Source organism: Chroicocephalus ridibundus, chromosome 12 (genome assembly GCF_963924245.1).
Source record: "Chroicocephalus ridibundus chromosome 12, bChrRid1.1, whole genome shotgun sequence".
In the NCBI taxonomy this organism is placed as follows: domain Eukaryota; kingdom Metazoa; phylum Chordata; class Aves; order Charadriiformes; family Laridae; genus Chroicocephalus; species Chroicocephalus ridibundus.
Genome location: NC_086295.1, coordinates 13,665,295 through 13,686,877, shown reverse-complemented (window position 1 = coordinate 13,686,877; position 21,583 = coordinate 13,665,295). Strand labels below are relative to the sequence as shown.

The 21,583-nt window shown below is 43.3% G+C and overlaps 2 protein-coding genes across 2 annotated transcripts; one reads left to right on the top strand and one right to left on the bottom strand.

Annotated features, from left to right (window-relative positions):
• Positions 1-3,042: 3,042 nt before the first annotated feature.
• ADIG (adipogenin) lies at positions 3,043-8,779 on the bottom strand. Its single transcript, XM_063350112.1, has 4 exons — positions 7,656-8,779; positions 5,582-5,883; positions 4,849-4,944; positions 3,043-4,331 (listed from the first exon to the last, which is right to left on the bottom strand). The coding sequence occupies exons 1-4, from the start codon at positions 7,780-7,782 to the stop codon at positions 4,143-4,145; spliced, it is 714 nt and encodes a 237-aa protein (XP_063206182.1). The 5' UTR covers positions 7,783-8,779; the 3' UTR covers positions 3,043-4,142.
• A 482-nt stretch (positions 8,780-9,261) lies between these two features.
• Positions 9,262-19,945, top strand: ACTR5 (actin related protein 5). Its single transcript, XM_063350111.1, has 9 exons — positions 9,262-9,851; positions 10,726-10,955; positions 11,817-11,986; positions 12,809-13,026; positions 13,355-13,537; positions 16,128-16,250; positions 16,789-16,928; positions 17,829-17,961; positions 19,408-19,945. The coding sequence occupies exons 1-9, from the start codon at positions 9,468-9,470 to the stop codon at positions 19,663-19,665; spliced, it is 1,839 nt and encodes a 612-aa protein (XP_063206181.1). The 5' UTR covers positions 9,262-9,467; the 3' UTR covers positions 19,666-19,945.
• The last annotated feature ends 1,638 nt before the right edge of the window (positions 19,946-21,583 follow it).

The following is a 21,583-nucleotide window of genomic DNA, read 5'->3' as shown; positions in this document are numbered from 1 at the left end:
AGGGCTCCTCAGGTCACCACCTCATCCACCCTCCTGCTTAAAGCAGTGTCAAAACAGAAGCCCGCCCAGGATGTTAATGGCTTTGGCCAGTTGGGTCTTGTGAAGGACTGAGATGCCACAACCTCTGTAGGCCCCCATTTCAACACTCTTCTGTACTCGCAGGGAGTGATATTTTTCCTTAAGGCAAGCTGGACACTGACCCGTTTCAACTCACAAAGCTTTGTTAAGTGACACACTTCTCCATCCAACTAATCAAAGATGCTATGAAGTGGAAAACATTTATGAGTTTTTACTCTCAGCATCAGAAACACCATCTCAAAACAACGTCTGGATTAAACCAAGAGCTACGCTGCTGCTGTTGCGCCCTCTTGGGGCACAAAGGACAATGAGCCAAATCTTGAGCGTTATTTTTCTACGTGCAGCTGGACCCAAGAACCCCAATTCCTCTTTACTAAAAACAGATGTCGGCCAAGTTAAATCATTCCACGACTCCTCCAGGAGAAGGATGTAAACAGCCACAGCTCACCCAGATGTTACCAAGAGAGGCCCCGCTTACAAGTTAGGAATCCCAACATGCTGCAAGACCTTATCCCAAAGTGCTTTGGACGTGTTTATCACTGAAATACATGTAAACACATTAGGTTACTTGAGTTTATACTAGATTAGAGTTTGGGTCTTTTATCAACTTCTTCCAGAGTTTTGAGCTCCGAGGAGAAAGAAACCAATATCTATGTTTTTTCAATGTACAATGCTTCCCAATGGAGTCTTAGTGTTTAACAAACCCCACCCCTGTAACATGCCTGCAAAGTAAATATTTTATAAATAAGAAGGAGGAAAAAAAGAGATTAAGTAATGTGCAAAAGGTCATAAAACATCTACAGTACAGTTTGGTATACAGAAATGCAGGCTTCCATCTCCCAGGAAGATTAACCTCAGTCAAAAGAAACTACCCATCTACGGCTGAGGGAAGAAACTTTCACTAATGCTGTGCTCCAAAGCGTTCAATCCAGATTTTTGTATCAAACTTTTTCAGCTAAGAAAACTACATACTTTCTGCAATATAGAAAGGCCCTGGAAAGAAGGCTGCTGATTGCATACAAGAAAAGATGCTTTGCCCCAGGTGAACAAGAGACTTTACAGGTGAATTAAATCCAAAAACTACAGAAAAGCCTTCATTTTTTAAAACGCATTTATTTGAAATCACTGTAAACAATCACATTGAAAGGAGCTCTACTACAATATATAAATCCGCTCAGCTACAACACATCAGCTCTAATGATCCTGCTGATGACCAGAAAATAGCTTTTGCACACAACAGCAAAGGGGAAATTAAAGCACAAATTCACTGATGCTAATCGAGTGCTTGCAGACTATGAAGCAGATGAGAGGTCACACTACATTCACACTGTGAACTCCAAATGATCAGCAAAGATAGGCATGCGGGCAGGCGTTGCAGCTAGATTCAGGGTAGGAAAGACTTTAACACAGGTGGACCGCGACACAAAGTCTACAGGGTTCAAACCAAGTCCCCACATCTGTAGGTCTGGGCCCCTTCTCCAGATGAGGTTCACACATCATCAGCCTCTTCCAAGAAGCACAGATCCACAGCAGAGCCAAAATGGCCTTTCCATACTACTTTTAGCCAAATCCCCACATAAAAGTTTTATTCTTACTACCCAAATATTTAGTTGTGCAGTATTTCTCATAGCTCAGGGACAGGAAAACCAGGTATAAGCCACTCCTGCCATCGGCATAGCTGTGGTACTGGGGAACTCCACAGGAACTAGTAATCCTCATAGTAGGTTTCTCAAGCAGGTTTTGCATGCTGGCACCAACCTCCCTCCTATTACAGTGGCGTTGCAAGCAACAGCCAGCCCAGCCAAGCTAACGCTATTCCGAGTGTATTTACACAGACTAAAAACTACCCAAAGCATATACTTTGGTATCACCAGGCTTTAAAACAACACCATGCAATACAAGAAACAGCAACATTCTACTAGAGCTTTAGAGAGTTTACCTAACTCACCTCAGTTCGTCTACATCTTGCAGTGATAATCACAGTAAAACTTTTTTTAACTTGAATTGTAGCAGTTTGGCAACTGCCTCAAGATAATAAGGTTTCTCAGAGAACTGAGGTTAACAAGAGTCCAATGTATTGAAGAAGCCTAAACAAGTGAAATCCCATAGAGACAGGAGGCATCCCCAGGGATTCAGCTGCAACATTAAGTCCTTCTTGCCAATATGGTTTTAAATGCGCATAGATTAGACGGAAAACAGAAAAACCTTGAGACTGCCAGAAAATATTCTTGCTAGCTCAGGGAAGATAGCTTTGAGGTGTCATTTGGGGCGGCTGTAGCTGAAACAATAACCCCATTCCCCAACAGAACAGGAGAAGCCAAATTCTGCAGGAAAACCAGCAATTTAGCACTGAATCACAGCATCTCAAGCAACAGAAACCCCACACCTCTGGGGCAGAGCCGGAGTCTCCCTACCAGTACCGAGCATCAGCCTACCTGGGCAGGTCAGCGCTGCAGACAATAGCGGCCGAGCCAGCGAAGAGAAAGAGCGGAGGAGAGCCGGGAGCTCTCCCGGCAGCCGGACCGCCCCGCACCGCCCCGGACACCGCACCCTTACACGGGCTCGCCGGCCCGAAGTCACCCCCGGGAGAGGCGCGGTGCCCCCGTCCCTCCGCAGCCCGCGGGGAGCCCCGCCGCCCGGCCAGGCACGGCACGGCCCCTGCGCCGGCTGCGGGAGAGGCGGGACCGGGGCGGACCCCACGCGGGAGCGCGGCCCCAGCTCGCCCCGCACCGCCCCCGCCGACAGCAGCGGCCGGAACCGGTCCCTCAGCATCCACCTTCACCACCGACACCGGGCATCCCTAAAGGAGACGTACCCCAGCACAGGTCACCTTCTGGGCAGAGGGGGACACAGAAAATTCCTCAGCAAACAGTCGTGTCTTTCCCCCCCCCCCCCCCCAAATAAAGGGCCTGCAAAAAAAGACACAGGCAAACAAGTTTTATTTACGAGCATACTGCTCTGGACAAATATTTGGACATGCGGGGTTCAGGGGACAGGGAGGGAAAGACAAGTAACCATCAACAAGGCATGCTTCATAATTAGCGCAGGTCAGTGTAAGTGTTACACTGTCTGCCCATGCAAGACTCTGGAGAGACACAGTTATTTCACACCAGGAGCAGAGACAAGCATTTTTCACAAGTGGCAATGTGCTCTTTGTGATGCAACTTCCTAATTCAGGGCTTCTCTAAAAAAAGAGAGTTTGTTGAACGTGTGCATCAACACACAGGAGCAAACAGCTGCTCTGTTCATAGCCTGACAACTGGATAAACCCTTCAGCCACAAAATTATGGCTCATCCCAGCCCCACCAACCTCCTTGTGGTCCCACCAACTGCTTAAATCAAGTTGTTGGCAAGTGCCTCTTTGGGCTGTAATCTAACTTTTTATCAGCCTGTCAGCTGTGCTGAAAAGCATATCCTGAACAGAAATGAAGGAAATGCATGCTCAGTATCTGCTAAGGGCTTAATTATTTCTTGTTAATTAGAGGTAGGGTTGTTTCATTTGTTAGTCCTGACTGTTGAAAATCTGTCTCTTTGAGAGCTCACAAGCTGGAGATCAGAGGAGTGCTAATTGCAGTCTGAGTAAAATAATCACTGGGCTGTACTGCATTTAAGCTCCAGTAAGAACTGCTACTGAGAGCTATTGGCCTTGATCTTATTTGAAATCAAAGATTAGTCGTGGTGAACAGAGTATCACTGGTGCCAGCACAGTGTTTGGTCCTTATAAAAAAAGGAAGTGATTCCTCTCTACAGTGGGAGGGGAGCAGGATACGCACCCAAGCACAGGACAAGAGTCTGGGTGCTGTCATCCATTTCATATTTAGCCAGTCAATACTGTTCAATCTGAAAGCAGCTTTTGTGACCCAGATGGAAACCTAGTCAAGACCAAGGTGACACTTTTCAGAGACTTAACCTCCCTATGCCATGCTACAGTAGCTCTCACTGGTGCTGACTGGGATTGCTGCTAATGGTGGTGGGACTACCTGCTTTATTTCCACCCTGAGGTGGTTCTCTGAGCTTCATCAATCTGTTCCAGTTCACTTATATCTCCTCCCCAAGACTGAAGCCTACAGCCTTCTGCTTTCCAGTCTCAGGGAGCCCAGGATTCTCACGACTTTTTCACCCAGCGAAACAAACAGCTGAGCCATGGAGATAATCAGAGAAGATGGCAGCAGTAGAATCCTCAGGACATTAGAGATCTGGAGCAACTGGCAGACAAAGTTCCAGGTGAGAGAAGAAAGCATGGTGCACAAGAGCTGGTGAAAAGGAAGAGGAGAGTTGTCAAGGCAATGACGTTTTCAGAAGAGGTTCAATTTTCAGTGGGATATAAATGTTGTAAGACCGTGAATCCTTGTTCCCTTCCTTCACCCACACAACACAACTAACAAGCCTTTCAGTATAAGTATTATGTCCTACAAGAGACAAGCTTAAACCCCAGTTCTTCAAACCACTCTGTTCACATCAATGCTTGTACATACAAAGAGCTCTAGGAGAAACAAATGGTACCCTAGATAAGGCCAAGCTCATTCTTAGCATTGTTTCTCTAGCCTTTGAACAACAACAATTAAAAAAAGTTACTATGCTGACTTAGTATTGCCTTGGTGGTGTTAACATTGTCAAAAATACTCTGACTGATTCCACACTAAAGCTCAGTTTCAGGGTGTGGTGGTCAAACAACTGCAACAATTTAAGATGATACCAGTCCTTAGCTATTCTAGCCTAACAAAGGTTACTGCTCCAGCAAAGCTGGTGGAAGCAAACGTGCACAAGTACCTCAGCTCCACAATTCAAAAATCCCAGCAGAGTGAGTAGAGAGGAGTGTGAATAGTAACAGTGGAGGCACAAACCAGCTTTCCCTCTGAGACCCTGCTGCAAAGGAACATACAGTCAAGGCACAGGGAAAGAGAAGACATACAAGACACTAATCTCTTCTGCTACCTCAAATATATCTTTCAGGATTTGAATAAAGCTTAAGAGGATTGGGATTGCTGTGTTTGCAAAGAGACTTCTGGCTTCAGCTCTTATCAAGCAAGGGAAATAAGTCTAGTTTTTAGTCACTTACTCCACTGTAAGAAATATGAAGCAGCTTTTAAAAATACGTATCAGCCATATATACCAGGAGTTTCTATATACAGTTGAGCTAAACTTCTTATCTCAGAGGAATAGGTAGTTTTCACTGTTTGAAATTCAATTCTCAAGGACTTTTTAAATACATATACATGTCTTTAAATATATATATACACACATACTTATACAGTACAGATATATGATAGTTATTCTGTACAATTTTGTGTTACTTTTACCTTATCTACAACAGGAGTCACTCCAAATAGGAAAGACAGAAAAAGATTCCTTGTTAGTCATTAACCAAGCAGAAACCCATCTTGCAGCTTTCTCTTACCCAAGAGGCAAGGAAATCAGGTAGAGGTGGGAAAAAAAAAAAAAGTCAGAGCTAAGACACAAAAGCAGTAGATAAGCAAAGAGGTGACCTGATCACGCTACTCACCATTACAATGTTGCAGAGATCAGTCTTCTCACCAGGAGAAGGTCTTATCTTCTGGCTCTGAGACCAGCTGTCTAAGATTGCAGCAAAAAGACTTTGCTTTTGGCTTTTTGGTTTTGAACTCAGATAAGCAGGTTTGGGCCTCAGTTTACCCAGAGATCCCCTGGATTGTGTCTCCTCTTGCATTTCTGTACTGGATCTACTAGTCTGGCTTTCTTCCTCTGTTAGTTCATCCTCAAATTTTGAGTCAGAATCAGGCTCATCAGAAGATTGTTTCTCTATTTCTTCTGCACTAGGCACCTGTGCTAGAAATAGGTTTAAAAAGAACACATAAAACACCTGTAATGTGAATTTTTCTTCCTAGCTACAAGCCTTACACATTCTATCTACGAGCTGAGCAAAGCTCTTCTGAATCTTTTTCAGCTGAACTAAAGGATTTCCAAGCCCAACTTATTGTAGAGGCAATTAAGAGGCCTGTACAAGTGTTTGATTTTAACCAATTAGCTCTTAATCAGCAACTATATTAAAGGAGGATCTGAAAGATACAATGCTTTTTACTTGTACAGCATAAAATAAGTGGGTATGACTGAATTAGGAAGATATTTAAAAGAATGCCTTTGTTTTACTCTCTTAAGAGTAGTTAAGAAGTACTTTAATGCTCCAGTCCTGCAAACACACAAATATGGAAAAAATTAGTAATGTGTGTAGTCATGTTTCTTAAAATGGAATTTAGACCAATTGTGTAAATCCTTGGAGGCCTGGTGCTAACAACAGTCACCTTAGGGCCAGAAATTGTGAAGGTGAATAGAGTACGTATAACCTGAGAATCTCATTCAAGGTGTTCTAGAGTTACTCTGTCCAGGCAAAAAGCTGATACTCAACCTAAGTGTAAATATATGGCACAGCTACTCTTTACCTATGCAAAATAGATGTTTTATTCTGTTCTTCAGGCAGCAGCAGTAAGTTATGCCTATGCTGCTCAGGGTAGCTTCTACTATTGTCACAGCCTCTTACAACCTGTGCTTTTAATTACTATGATCGATTACCCGCAAGAGTATACTTGAGCGTGTGGAGGGAAGATACTACTGCAGCAAGCAGAGCCTGTTATGAACATCAGCCTGTGCTAAGCCTGCAGAATGGGAGATGAAAGTAGAAAATACAGCGTGCACCCACATGCCGGACAGGAAAGGAGGGAGGAGTACAAGTCTCTGCTGTGGTGAGTATCTCCCGTTCCTCTGCTGTGTGTGGGTCCAAAGGAATCATCTCGTTGGTGTTACTCCTGTGGGATCTATTATAGGACTGGATACCACATTATTAAGGAACAGAGGGCACCAGATAAAAGCTTGCTGAAGTCAAATTTTGTTCTTATGTTCCTTCCTACAGCTGTTCTGCAAAGGCAGAATCACTGCTTTTGAATTTATGATTGATTCCTCAGCTGGGATTGCTTATGCAATCCGAACAAACTAGCAAGGCTTTATCCTCAGGAGCACATCAACAAGCCTATTACTAGCCTAAACCAAAGCCTGTTATTAGTTACTGACATGTTAGAAATAAGAATCAGTGATGGAAAGAGGAGAAAAATACACAAATAAATTAAAATGTATGTCCTGCTCACTTCAAAAATTTTCTATCAGCCTTAGCATTGATAAAAGACTCCCTTAACAGCTCCCCAGTAACACCCTCCCATCCCAAAAAAAGACATGTATGAGAACCATAATGCCAGAGTTTGAAAGTGTGCAAAATTAGAGTTAGGTTTGCTCTCTGAGGGATCTTTTATAGAAATTTACAAAAATTACTTGTCCTTTGCCTTCCTTAAATTAAATTACCTCTGAGAAAAAGGGGTAGGGTAAGGAAGAACAGCTGGCAGCAGCTCGTCTTATAAGCATTTTTTAACAGAATAGCATATTAATTTGAGTTTGATTTTCCGTATGCTACCAATAGTACTAAAAAAACCTTTAGTTTCCTTCTGTGACAGGTAGCATTAGCCTAAAAATAACTAGCCGAGTGCTTTAAAGATGAAGCTAATAGATAAAGCTTTTATGCAGGAGCATTTTATCTGATCAACTGTAGAACTTACCTTCATTAAGTAGAAGTTGTAGCCAGATAATGATTATGATCAACAGCATTACAAATGGCAAACAAAGCCAGAAGAAAAGAAGATGAAAGGTCAGATCATTTACCAAAGGAACGAGAGGGTACTTCATTGCTTGCTTCAGGTTACACTAAGTTTAGAACAGCTCGCCTGCTCTGCTTTACTAACTACCTTTTAATAACCCTCATTGCATCACTGTGTAAATCACAAGAAGACCGCTGATATACTCAGCATGGTTGGCAAAAAGGATAGCCCTGTGCTATGGAGGGAGGGAGTAATAAGGATTAAACATGGGATAAGAAGAAATGAGAAAACATCTGATTTGACTGTCCTTCCTTCAGTTGCTATTTAAAGGATAAATACAAGTTAGGAAGCTTTCAAGGCTTATGTTAAAGCAATAGTTAAAGGACGTTTTCAGATATAGGGGAGATAACCAAGAACTGGGTAGCCAAGTTTATGTTTGAGAAATCAATAAAACAGAATCAACCCTGCAGAAATGTGTAGAGGATGACTAGCTAAAAATTAGTTCTCCCAGGCTTTCTTATTTGACACAGAGCACAAATATCTCCCATATTAACATGGAATCTATTTTTAGCCTGCTGTCTATGTTTCTATTTATTAGTTAATCCATTAGGAAAATAAACCTTTGTATTTTCATTGCCTATCTGCCTTCCCTCCAAGAAAGGCAAGCTAGCATGTTTCATAGGATATGTGTCTATAAATGTATTACTTAATAGTAAAGGAGCTCAGTGGTGATCAAAGTAGGAACAGCTATGTGACTCTGGTAACTTGATATTCATCACACTGCGTTTCTCCTTCAATAAAATAAAACCATTATCTATCACTTACCACACAGGGGGTTGTTTAGCTACGGTAATTGTTTGTGTAGCTCTCAGCAAACCTTAGACAAGAGCAGCTATGTAAGTGCACATTATGAATGATTGCATGCATTTAACGTTCTCGCTTGTGTGCATGTGTTTGTTTTTATGTAGTAACAGCCCCTTGAAATGAGCCTTTTAATCCCAAGATCTAAATGAACTTTGCAAATTCTTATTAATTCACGTTAATAACAACCCTGCGTGATAAAAGAAAGCTATTATCCCTACTTTGTGCATTGGGTAAACAAGTGAGAAAAGTCATTAATGACCTGAGCTTCAAGGATGCTAAATATTTGCAGTCACCGTTTCCCACAGCGGGTTGGTGGCACTTCTGAAAACCAGGCTGTTGGTGGTTTGTCCACGAAGGTACCCACAGGAGTGATGGGAAGGAGCCGATCCCAGAAGTTGTGACCTCTTCAGTTTTCATGAAGTGTTTCCCTTAGTCATGTCACAGGGACCTCTCGGGGTCCATCCTGCCTCTCCCCAGAGCTGAGCTGGTGTCTGGGTTGGGCAGGCGGCCTGTCCTTCCCTCCACCGCCATGGTGGGATGGCTCCCACCTGCTGTGCCCGTCTCCCATCTGGCACATGCCCGTGGAAAAGGCCAGGACATCTCCACCGCGACTGGCACCTCTTTTCATCAGGGAGATGAGCATGCTGAGCGCTGCGGCAGCCTTGAGGAAGCAGCCGCTGTGTGGGGGACCCCCCAGGCTGGTCTGGCACAGGCCAGTGCCGCGGCGTTTCACTCCCACGTCGCTCACGGACACCGGGGGGGTCTCAAGGTTCGAGTTTAACTCACAGTGACAGAGGCCGCGGGTGTCCCTGCGTGAGAGGGGGGCTGGGGGAGGACAGGCCCCGCCGCGTCCCGGAACGTGTGTCGGTGCCCGCGTTGCCGACCGGAGGCGGCCGGGGCGGGCACAAAATGGCGGCAGCCTCACGGGTGTTCGCCTTCCGCGACGCGCGCTGGGCCCCCGACCCGGTGCTGGAGCCTGGCGCGGCCGTGCGGACGCCGCAGCCGGTGCCGCTGGTGATCGACAACGGCTCCTTCCAGACGCGGGCGGGCTGGGCGTCCCCCGACCCCGCCGTCCCCGCGGAGCCCCTGCTGCGGTTCCGCTCGCTGGCGGCGCGCAGCCGCGGGGCCCGCGGCGGGGCCGGCGCCGAAACCCAGGTGGGCAACGACCTGGGGAGCCCCGAGCCCCTGCGCTGGCTGCTCCGCTCGCCCTTCGACCGCAACGTGCCCGTCCAGCTGGAGCTGCAGGAGCTGCTCTTCGACCACGTCTTCCAGCGCCTCGGCGTTGCCTCGCAGGTACCGCCGGGCGGGGAGGTGGCGGGGGGACGCTGGGCCGGGGCCCTGAGGCCGCCGGTGAGACCAGGCCCGGCCCTGAGGGGGTCTTGGGTGGAGGGGGAGGTTATGCTGGGTGTGTGGTGGGAATGAGGGGTCCGGCATCGCCCCTGGTTGACCCCCGCCTCGCAGGAACTCATGGCCCAGGTGGACGGGCTCTGAGGAAGCTGCTGTAGTGACCCTGGCCTGGCCAGGTGCTCCCCATGGGTGTCTCTTGAACCCCGCTGTTCTCCTCATTTCTTCCTAGTTTTGTGGTGAAACGAAAGCGGGAGGACACAGCTGCAGGGCGAGAAGTTTGGACTGCAGCGTGTTGTCAGGCTGTGGCTGAGAACTAGTGCCCAGGATGGGTTTTTGAGAAAGTGCCATTTGAGACAGTGCCATTACTAGCAGTGCTCATTGTTCTGGATACCCAGTTGAGCGGAGGGTTCCTCCTCAGACCATGAAGCCTTTTACCTGAGTGACAGCACCGGTTTGAAAACTTTACCAAGCGCTGAACTAAACTTTCACCAGTTTTCACTTGCACTTCACCTCCTCATTGTATAGATTTTGGTTATTTAGATTTTTCATAGTTCGTATATGCTTTTAAAAATCCATTCTCCTTCACCCTTAGGAGTTTATTCTTTGTTTGAATTAACGTTGGGAGCCCAGTTGTAGACAAGACTTCTTTTTTACCCCCTTAAGCATTAGATATAATTTATCTTGCATGATGAATAGCTTGCACATAGAGTGCTTTCTCATTGCTGTTTTGGAGGAATTCTTGATGAAGGTCAAAAGAAGAAGTATCCCTGGATTTTCCCTTCATGCCTTTATTATTTTTCTTTTCTCTTATCTCTTACAGGGTTGTGTTGATCATCCAATTGTTTTGACAGAAGCGGTGTGCAATCCTCTTTATTCAAGACAAATGATGTCAGAGCTGCTTTTTGAGTGTTATCAAGTGCCAAAAGTGTCCTACGGCGTAGATAGCTTGTACAGTTTTTACCACAACAGAAGGCAGAACTGGCCCTGCAGTGGTTTGGTAATATCTTCGGGTTATCAGTGTACGCACATTTTGCCAGTCTTAGAAGGCAGGTGAGTTCTTGGCGTCTTAAGAACGGTGCAGCCTCTTTTTGTCAGGCATTGACATTTCAGTGATGCCAATACCAATTTCTCTAGCATTCAGTATTCCAGCTACTGCAGTATAAGCTCTTTCAGGTCTTAATTTATACTGATGAGTTAAAACTAGGTCTGTAGATTTTGCTAAGTTCTGTTGAATTTTGAATTGAAGAAGCAGTGCTGTCCTTATGCATATTTTTAGTTACTATTTATGTGTAGATCTGTACTTTCAAAAGTAGAAGGGGATATCTGCCCCAAGTAAGGTCAGGCATTAAAAGACGTATGTTAAGTTTTAAAGCAGGTGTAGGACAAAAGAACGTGCTCTGTGAGATTTCTCCAGTTCTTGAGGCTTTTGTCATACTGATTGTGCTGCATGTTGCTCTACTTTTTTATTTCTTTTCTTTTTTTAAAACCTTACTGCAGGAAATGGCTTTATTATATCTGGTAGATGCTTCAAATTTTGGAGGGTTACATCTGACCAACTGTGAAATGTTACAAAGGTTAAAGGAACTACTTTTAGCTCCACTAACCATCACTTCCCTTCTTAAAGTAGAACATTTCCTTGCTGTAGCCAAAATTATTATTTTATTTTTTTATATAGCAGAACAGAGCCTTTCAGAAAGTATCTGCAAAAAAACAAAGCAGTGATTATGCTTATTTATTGTCTGAGAAAAGCAGATGTGTTAGATTCTCTGATAACTGAATCTTGAAATGTGAGTATTCACCTGTCTACTTGACCATATCAGAAATTAAGTAATACTGGGGAAACTAGGCAGTCGGTTTTAGGCTGAACTTGTGGATCTCTCCAATCTCAGTTGTGTCTCTTTGCATTTTCAGGTTGGATGCTAAAAACTGCAAACGTATTAATCTTGGAGGGTGTCAAGCAGCTGTGTATCTCCAACGTCTCCTCCAGCTGAAATACCCCGGACATTTTGCTGCCATCACTCTCAGTCGCATGGAGGAAATACTACATGAGCATAGCTACATTGCAGAGGACTACATAGAAGGTAAAACCAGCTGCAATTTACTACTAGGTAGTATTCATCCAAACTTAGCTTTGTCCTCTCTATCCCTTGTCAAACTGGCTGGGATTCTGGCAGAAGTATTTTGCTTTCTTCATAGCTGTCTTTCTGGTAATCTACCTCATGGGAAATGCTTGACAACTGTTTTGAATTTAACATTGAGGTAGAAACAAAATTAAATCACACACACAAAAAAATTGTATCAGTTCAAATTTCTCTGTGAATAAAAAAATTGTATTATTTCAGAGGAAAAGAATTTAAAATGTGTTTATTAGTTACTTTATACTTCCCAGAAAATATTAAATTGGTTAGGATGATTTCTGTACCTGGCCATGTTTCTTACCTGCTTTAAGTTTTCTAAAATTGCAGAGGACACTTCTGATGACTTTTTGTGAATTAAAGAAGTTTTAAATTCCCATGATAAATGTCATCTTAAGTAGTGGCTGAAGAAAAGTGTTTTCTTAAATTTGTCACTCGTGAAAGAGCCTGCAGGAGTCCTTAGAAATATGTGAGAACTCTCCCTTACCTTGGGAAGAGAGAAGAGACATTAGTGTGCGCTTCCCACTTCTCAGTACTTTGTGCTTCCTGCGTGCTGAAGAGCAGAGCACTGAGACCCGTGTGCACGGAGTATGTGGCTGGAAGGTAGTGCTCTCAGTGGGTAGCTAAATATGGGGGCAGCTGCCAAGAGGTGGGCAGAAACTTGGTCTGTACTCTCTTCTAAGTCTGAACTTAGCGTGAAGTGCATACAACATACGAATCATTGTTTTCAGCCTGGCAAAACAGTTATTTTGCTTTCAAAACATGCAGAGCTACAGAAGTGGCGGTCCCCAGAGTACTACGAGAACAACATGCACAAGATGCAGTTGCCTTTTTCTAACAAGCTACTGGGAAGCACTCTGACATCAGAGGAAAAGCAGGAGAGGCGGCAGCAGCAGCTACGTCGACTTCAAGAACTCAATGCACGTCGTCGAGAAGAAAAGCTCCAGCTTGACCAAGAGAGGCTGGACAGGTTACTATACGTACAGGTAATCCAGGCAAAGTTTTCTGTGTGATCCTTTTGGAGCGAGGCTGGCTTTATCAGAAGGTCAGGTGTCACTGTGAAGAAGCTATGATCGTCCTGTGTGTTTTCTGATGGGAGCTTTTTAAGGTTACTTGCAAGATAAAAGGGAGAAATTAATGATACAGAAGACACGTCCAGGTTGTGGACAGTATTTTTGTGAAATATTTTGAATGCTGATGAAGCGTGTACATCAGGATATCTAGTAATGAAGGCAAAGTATCTGTACATGTACAGTTGACACATAGTTGATTACCCTGTACTGTTCATCACAGCTAACTCCAATCTGTCTGTAGGAACTTTTAGAAGACGGTCAAATGGATCAATTCCACAAAGCTTTGGTGGAGCTGAACATGGACTCTGCAGAAGAACTTCAGTCCTACATCAATAAATTGAGTCTGTCCGTTGAACAAACGAAGCAGAAAATCCTACAGGCAGAAGTCAATATTGAAGTAGATGTTGTGGACAGCAAGCCAGAGGTATAATGTTTTCACCAAGTTAATCCTCCTCTTATCTCTGAGAAAATTAAGTTTCTATGCTTGAAAATGTACCCCTTCAGACTTTTATTGATGAACTAAGCTTTTCCTTTAATACACTGCAACTCATTGGTAATTTGGTAACTGCTTCTCTCTTCCCAGCTTTCCTATGCAGCTGGGAGGTTTGATCTGAGGAGAAAGAGAGAGGTTTGATTTCATAGAGTATACCTGAAATCAGTAACCCTTATTGTGCTGCTCTGCACTGTGCTCTGGGACATATCTTACAGTTTGATTCCATATAGTTCTAAGCGTAATCTCTAGGCTTCCTGACAGTAGTTGAAGTATACAGTTATATGAAATCAGTAAGTTTCCTGAAAAGTTTCTTGCACATCTTTAAGAAGTTGGAGAACAAGAAAACAGCCCTAATGTGTCAGAGAAGTACCACTGAAGATGCTACTGCTTCCCTTTGTACTTACTCCTGCCAGAGTACGCCAGCCACTGTCCTTAAGGCTGACTTGCTTAGAGGGCTCTAATTGCAGCAGCTAACGTAATGATTTTGTTCATACTTTAAACCAACCTCTAACTTTGCTTTTGCATTAATTTTGGTGAAGTAACTGTTCCTGGTATGCTAAAGATAATATTTTTTTTCAGTGTTTGACAATTAAATGACATGGAGTTTTAAGTACTTAAATCTCAGGTGGTTTTAATCCTAAAACAACAGTCCTTAAATGCTTCCAGTATTGTATTAAAGGTATAGAAGATCCTATCAAGCTTTTTGTTAAAAACAGTATTTGTTTTCCTTTCTGTTCTTCCCTTTCAGGTGCAGAGAACTTTATGGTAAACAACTAACCCTTTGCCTTCATTTTGGCTATCTTTTTTTGGTGCAGTTAAGCAGTATGTTCTATTTTGTTTACTTAACAATGGAAGATTAATTGCTACACTTGGTTGTTAGAGTTTTCTTCAAGACAAGAAGCTTATTTGCCTGCTTTGCCAGACTAATACAGGCCCAGCACATAGCAGCTATTTTTAAGAGATGGTCTAAGTCCGTTTGTGCATTTATGTGTAGTTGCCTTTCAAGTCACATAAGATAGAGTTCTTTTAGTTATATCAGTCTTTGCTCAGGAAAAGGTAGAGAGAAAAACAGAAAATTGAAGCATAGAGGAGAGCGGGGGCAGATACAGGAGTTCTTGTGTCTTATGTGGAGCTTGAGATGTGGCCAAAACTAGCAGGTGAGCTGATATCTTCTAGGTGTTACATTTTGCCTGTTCTTACCAGCAAAGCTTGTGTAAGAATCAGAATGACTGCCTTAGAGTGAAATTGAGATAGATGATGGGCTTACCATTGTGGTAAAGAATCTTTCTGCCTTCTGGCAAAAGAAATTATTCTAGGAAAAGGTAATTGAAAGACTATCAGCTTCTTGTAACTTTGCTGAAGTTATGACTGTCCGTCATGGATCCCACACTTTGCCAGGTGGAGTCTCAGACCTTGGAATGAATCCACAAGCCTTTTTGTTTGGTCTGTGCTTTGTGAGAGTACCTACAATTATCACCGAATCCCATTTGTGAAGATAGGCCATCCCTCTGTGGCTGTGTAAGGGAGTTTAAAAGCTAATTATGTTGTCCCAGGGTCTGTGCCAAGTCTTCAGCTGCGTTCTGTGTTCCTTTCTGTTGCTGTTTGTTCTTTTTAGACATAAAAAGAAATGGATTTAACAAAGCATAAATGTTGGAGATAACTTAAGGTGACTATCATTTGTTTGCTGTAACAATGAACATTGCTTAAACTTCAGTATGAGTAATTGCTTGTGTTTTAAATGGATGTAAGCTAGATACTTAAGAATGTTTAAATGATTTAGCTTTATCTCATCCTGGTATTGCTTGCTAGACATTGCAACAAATCTTTCAAGTTTAAACTAACAAAACCAAACCTTTAGCAACAAAATCCCAAAGGTAACAATGGAAAGCAAAAATAAAGGAGAGAATTAAAAAGCTGCTCCTAGGATTTTGAGTGATGCTTTTTATTAGGAACGGGTTTTGGCAGCACCTTCACATCTGTATAAAATATAATGGCTTTTGGTATATCCCCTGTGCAAATGCTAGGCAGTTGAAACTGTGGCAGCTTTGTAGCCAGCAAATATTTGTTTTCCAGTCCCACACAAGCAAGGCAGGGAATTTATGGTAATTATAGAGCAGTTAGAAGTGCTGTGAGTGCACCAATTTTTAACTGATTTAAAAAGCTATTTTAAAAAGTTTTAGTATGTTGTTATATTTAGGACATGGGTGGCTAGGATCCTGGCAGTCAGACTGTTGACTAAGGCCTTTAATTTCTGAGCTGGCATTGCAATAAATTTATTGAAAGTGTTTGATTTTTATGCTTTGAGTGAATGTCTGTCTGAACTTCTGTTTTCTGAGTTGTTCACCATTTTGATTTTTGTCCTCAGTGCTGCAGAACAGCGTATTTTGTTTCAGGCGTGTTAAAGAGTTGAGATTTGAGGAAATCTGCATTGAATTTTCCAAATGTGTCACCAGAATTGAAGTCATGTATGTGCATAGCACATCTGAGCTAACCTACCATAATATACTTTCTCTGTTTCCAGACTCCTGATTTGGATCCGTTAGGCAGTGAACAGTCACTGGAGGATGTGGAAAGCATTAATGAGTTTGAACCTTTATTTGCTGAGGAACAGCCTGAAGCTGAGAAGCCTGTTGCTGCAGTGCAGGTTTGATTTCTATGTCTGCACCTTGTGTTAGAGGTTGCTGCCTCCCAATTGTCCAGCTAGTCTGCTAACATTTCTCCAAATGCAAACATTGTTTGCCTGCTCTTGGAAGAGATATTTAAACTATCTGAACACAACATCAAGCGAGAAGTCCTTGCAGTATTAGCTGATGATTTAGAACATGAATATACACGCTTGGCTCACTCTGCAGGCAGTGCCTGTTGTAGCAGTGCCACATTATTAGGGAAAAAAAGTCCTGCTCAATTTTTTTTGTGTGATCCATAGCCCAATATCACATCCCAGTGGACACACCTTTCAACTTGTGAGGTTGAGCCTTAGGATTGAGTGACACCAAACAGAGTAAAGTATAGGAAAAGTCCAGGTTCCTTGGCTTTTTGGAACTTATTACAGCAGGGCCCTTTCTTTGCGAGAGCATTACCATTGGGTTTTGTATAGAATTGTTTGGAAACTCTGCTTATTCTAGAATATTACTGTTCTTTAACACAATTTCCCACTGCTTCTCAATCTCATCTTTTTAAAGCCCGTGTTTAACCTGGCAGAGTACCACCAGCTTTTCCTTGGCACTGAAAGAATCAGGGCTCCAGAGATTGTCTTCCAGCCCTCCCTGATAGGAGAAGACCAGGCTGGTATAGCAGAAACCATGCAGTATGTCCTTGAGAGGTGAGTTTACAAAACTACTTGTCACTTTCTTAAATAAGCTAGTCTTGTTTTGATAGCAGCTTTTGCAATACTGGTTACTTAACAATAATATGAGAAAATATGTTTGAATAGTTCTTCTGGGTGGGGTTGAGCATTGCAGGTTAGACATGTCTTCCTATTATGAAAACCACATGTAACTGCTTAAGTCAGTGGTCTCCAAACTTTTTTGATCAATTAACCCATCAGTAAAAAATTTGTGGCCACACACCTCCAGTATATGTTTATTTATAAATTACATACAGATACTACTGAGCTAGTATATTATGTACATTTAAAACCATACACGAAAGTAGAAATTAAAAAATGTTGAGATAAAGGTGAAATAAATGCTATCATAACTTATTTATTAATGGTACAAAAAATACCTTCTTCCTGCACCCCGGTGGATTGTCCTGAACACGTTGCACTTCAGAGACTCCTGGTCCAACTTGTTATACAGGGAAACAACAAACCCTTGTAAATACTCATCCCTTGAAAGAATGAGCTGGCAGTCTCTGTTTTTGTAAGACCAACATCAGAGGTGACATTTTTAAGTTACGATGTAGGCATGCTTGCTGTGAACAACTATTTCCAGACAACTTAGCATTAACAAAATGTCACTCCTGAACTGTGTGAACATACGAGATTGCATTTTCTGAAATGTAAGAATTCCAACTCTATGGAGTTGTTGATTTGTGGGGTACAGTGCACAGAGTGCTTTAAGGATTTTCTTCTGCCACCCCCTGAATTTCCAGCAAACAAATGAGCACAGAGGGAAGTGAAGGAAGTTTCTCAGAGTGAATCCTGAAGACAAGGTATCACCTCAGTTCATAGGGAGAGATGTCCTTGAGAAAGACTGATGTTGGGTTTTGTTCCTTGTAGGTATCCAAAGGAGCAACAGGCTATTCTTGTGCAGAATGTTTTTCTCACTGGTGGAAATACAATGTACCCTGGACTGAAAGCCAGAGTTCAGAAGGAACTCCTTGAAATGAGGCCGTTCCAGTCGTCTTTTCAGGTACATGTATTGACATGATGGTTCCGTGAACAGTCTGTTCGTTGGTGTTCAAAAGGAATTCAGGTTGGGAGAGGTACAGAGTGGGTGTACTTAGAGCATGGGAATGGAGAGTGGTTTATGACAAGACACTGAAAACAGCTGTTTTGACCTGAGAGAAATGAAAGTTAAGCAAAGATACCATTGCTCCTTCTGAAGGCTTCAGGGAGAGTAGGGTATGCGCCTTGGAAAAGGAAAACTTGCTTCAGCTAAAGGACCATGCACACACAAGCACATTTGGCTGGAAATTTGCAGATTGATTTCTTAAGTTTGGGACAGTTACTATCTGGAACAAGTAACAGCTAGGAGTAGTTGCTGGGAAAATCTATGCTTACTTCAAAACTAAGTCACATGTTCAGATTGTTACATGTAATGACTGTCTGGGACAGCCGCAAAAGAGATTAATTTGAGTATCTTCCAAACCTGTGATCCCCTGCTACGTTTTTAGTAGCAGGCACAGTACAAGCTGGGCAAGTCCCAGAGTTTGCCATGCATTTTGTAAGGAGACTTGCAAGAGTCTCCCTGGCTGTTCTGAAACCACCTTGTCTTCTCAAATCTAATAACTTCTTGAATAGAAAATCGAGCTATAAACTGAGGAGAGGAAAAAAAAAAAAAAACCAAAACACAGTGCAAATATAATTTTGTGATTCCACAACCCTTGTTTTGTAAAGTTATTGTACATAGCTGTGAGCCAGGTGTGACTGACAGAAGCTTAGTTACAGCTGTATACTTGGTAGTTTTAGGAAGGATATTGCTTGCTAAGTTGTGTGTAACTTGTGTCTATAGGAAGAAAATGAGCATATTTTCCTCTCTTTCTAAGGTTGCTGCTTGTAACTGAATAAGAGCTTCTTTCTTTCCATTAAAATGCAGTCTGTAGTGTGGTCCTGTCAGGAATCTGTCACTTCATAGGTAGCACACGTGGGATTTACGTGGTGTCTAGTCTAGCAAGTCCATAGCTGAACCAGGAAAGTAATAGAAATAACTTAAAGGGAAGTATGAATCTACAGCAGTGGAAAGAGTACACGTGGTCCTTTCCCATATACAGCGATTTCTTAGCCTGCGGTATTGCTCCCTGCTACTTCAAGCAGGGAGGAAGTTTTGCTGGCGCACTTTATACTTGTTTTTCAGTACCACCAAACTCTTCTAGCTGTGAGGGCTGTTGGTTGTGAATGTGATACACCCGTGTGCTTTCTCAACCTGTAGAAACACAGCAGGCTTGTGGAAGAATTGATCTCAAGGTGAAAACACACTTCAAACCCATTCCTAGTATTACTTTTCCCCAGAGGCACTGAATAATCAGTTCAGACTCATGAAATTCAGTGGTTTGTGTCATATACTAGTGTAATCGGGGTAAAAAAGGCTTTTCTCTCCTGTGTTGAATCGACATCATTCTATTTTCCTTCCATCCAGGTTCACCTTGCTTCCAGTCCTGTTTTAGATGCCTGGTATGGGGCCAGGGATTGGGCAGTGGAATACATGACCCGCGAGGAAGGCTGGATAACCAGAAAAGACTATGAAGAAAAAGGAGGAGAATACCTCAAGGAACATTGTGCTTCAAATGTCTATGTTCCCATTCGCCTTCCAAAGCAGGCCCCACGGACAACGGAGGCATTAGCACCTAGCAGAGCACTGACATCCAGCACAGGCAATCCTTCTGAGCAGGCATAGCACCGCGCCTTTGTCATAGACCCTCGAATGGAGATAACGGTGCAGAGGAAAGAAGAGTTACTGGGTTGCAGTGTGAGCTGTGCATGGAGTGCAGGCCTCATCTAGCCTTGCTGGCAGCTCAGAGAGCGCTAAGCATCTCATCCAGTTACTTGAATGAGGAGGACGAGCCACGCTGGGGAGGCAGCTGGAATGGTCAGAGCACTTGCAGTGCTCGTGCATAGCCCAGGAGCGTGTGTGTCAGCAAGGAGGAACGCAACAGCAGCACATTCAGAGAAAAATACCATCTTATAAACTTTCATAGTAAGACTCAGGGGTTTTTGAAGAGTATATGATTTACATTTTTTTTATTTAATTAAAATGTACTGGTTATTGCATACTGCTGTTATTGCATGATCCAGAAGTTGGATCAAGGCTTGTATCAAGCGAGTCAGTCCAGCAGGCGTCCCCCTCGCTTGTCACAGCGAGCGTTTGTCGGGGCATGGATGCCTTGTGCTGCTGGAGGCAGGAGGCGCTCATCTGTGCCTTTCCTCCCGAGGCCTCCTGCACTCGCATCTTGTTTGATTTCCTTCCTGCTACACGCTTTCTGCTAAACCACCGCCGAATAAGCAGTGAGATTTCAGATGCTTTTTTATTTCATTTATGTCAGTAATATCGATGTCTTGGTTGAAACTGGAGACCTGGTCACATAAAGCACTGTCCAGCTCTAAAGACAGAACCCTCCATAAAGGGTAGTCTAGAAGGACTGCCAAATCTTGTGCAGTCCTTCAGTGGTTTAGCAAGAGCGGTGGCTGAGCAAGGCAGCTCTTGACTGATGTGACTTTTTTATCAAAAGTTGTTTTAGCAATAAAGCAAACTTTTTGCTTTACCACTAGCTTCTGTGTTTTGGTGATTTCACCTCTTTGATTGTACCTTGATGAAAAATGCAGGTTTGCAGCCAGGGCCCTGTCCTGCTGCGCAGCGTACTCTAGCTTGAATTTCACCGGGGATTCAGTTCTTGCACTGAGCAACTCGTTATTGCTTTCCCAAAAGAATAATCAATATTAAATGCTGAACTGAAACCGAAGCATACTCCATCAGTTTGGCAAGAGCTGTAAACCATTCGGCGAGACTATGAGGAAAATATTCAGACCATAACTGGTATAAAGCAGGTGAAGAGCTGGTGGCATGCTGTCCCCAGGGGCCACAAAGCCTCAAGATAAATTGTCATCTGGCAGATTCAAAAGGACATGAGGTGCCTGTTGGTTTTGAAGTGAGGAGTTTCTTGCCACAGGATGTGATACGCACATTTCTGGATTCAAAAAAGTATTACCCAGATCTATGATTTTAAAAAACCTGCTGTCAAACACGGAGGTCTCACCGGTGTGTAGGAGGTCCTGCAGTTGTGTGCTCCTTGGCGAGCGTATGAAGGAAGCGTTGTTACAGACCTCTCTTACACCGTTCCCGTGGCACCCAGCACTGGTCGCTCTCGGGTGGGATACAGCTCTTGGTGGACCTTTGGCACGGTCCTAACAGGCTGTTGGGCAGGGGGAGGAGGAGAAGGGAGCTTGCTGCCTTCAGGTAACCTCAGATTTGGACTATTGACCCTCTCCCTAGCTGCCTGGAGGTGTACTAATTTTCAGGACCATTAAGGCAATTCTATGGGTGGTAAAGAATGTGGAAAAACGTGCTGTGCTGAAACAGGCAAAGTTACACCCCAAAGAAGTGTCTTTTCTGATCTCAGTTTGTATCAGCGACCAGGAGTAGAGTATATGATGTGCCATTGCTATTTAACCCCTTTCTGATGTGTCTTTAGCTATAATGGCAGAGTGGGCACTCGAGATACAGAAATGCGTTCTGATACTTGGTGTTGGTTGCTAAATAGGTAAGTAGATAAGTTTTGCGCATAAAACTGTTCCAGAATGAACTCCTAAAAGGGTCT

Coding starts and splice junctions, on each gene's coding strand:
- ADIG (XM_063350112.1), bottom strand. CDS start 7,782: ATGAAGTACCCTCTCGTTCCTTTGGTAAATGATCTGACCTTTCATCTT. Junction 4,945..5,581: donor ATCTCTGCAACATTGTAATG/GTGAGTAGCGTG, acceptor GTTCCTTTGCAG/CAGGGTCTCAGAGGGAAAGC. Junction 4,332..4,848: donor TTTTGAATTGTGGAGCTGAG/GTACTTGTGCAC, acceptor CCTTTTCACCAG/CTCTTGTGCACCATGCTTTC.
- ACTR5 (XM_063350111.1), top strand. CDS start 9,468: ATGGCGGCAGCCTCACGGGTGTTCGCCTTCCGCGACGCGCGCTGGGCC. Junction 9,852..10,725: donor GCCTCGGCGTTGCCTCGCAG/GTACCGCCGGGC, acceptor TATCTCTTACAG/GGTTGTGTTGATCATCCAAT. Junction 13,538..16,127: donor TTGTGGACAGCAAGCCAGAG/GTATAATGTTTT, acceptor CTCTGTTTCCAG/ACTCCTGATTTGGATCCGTT.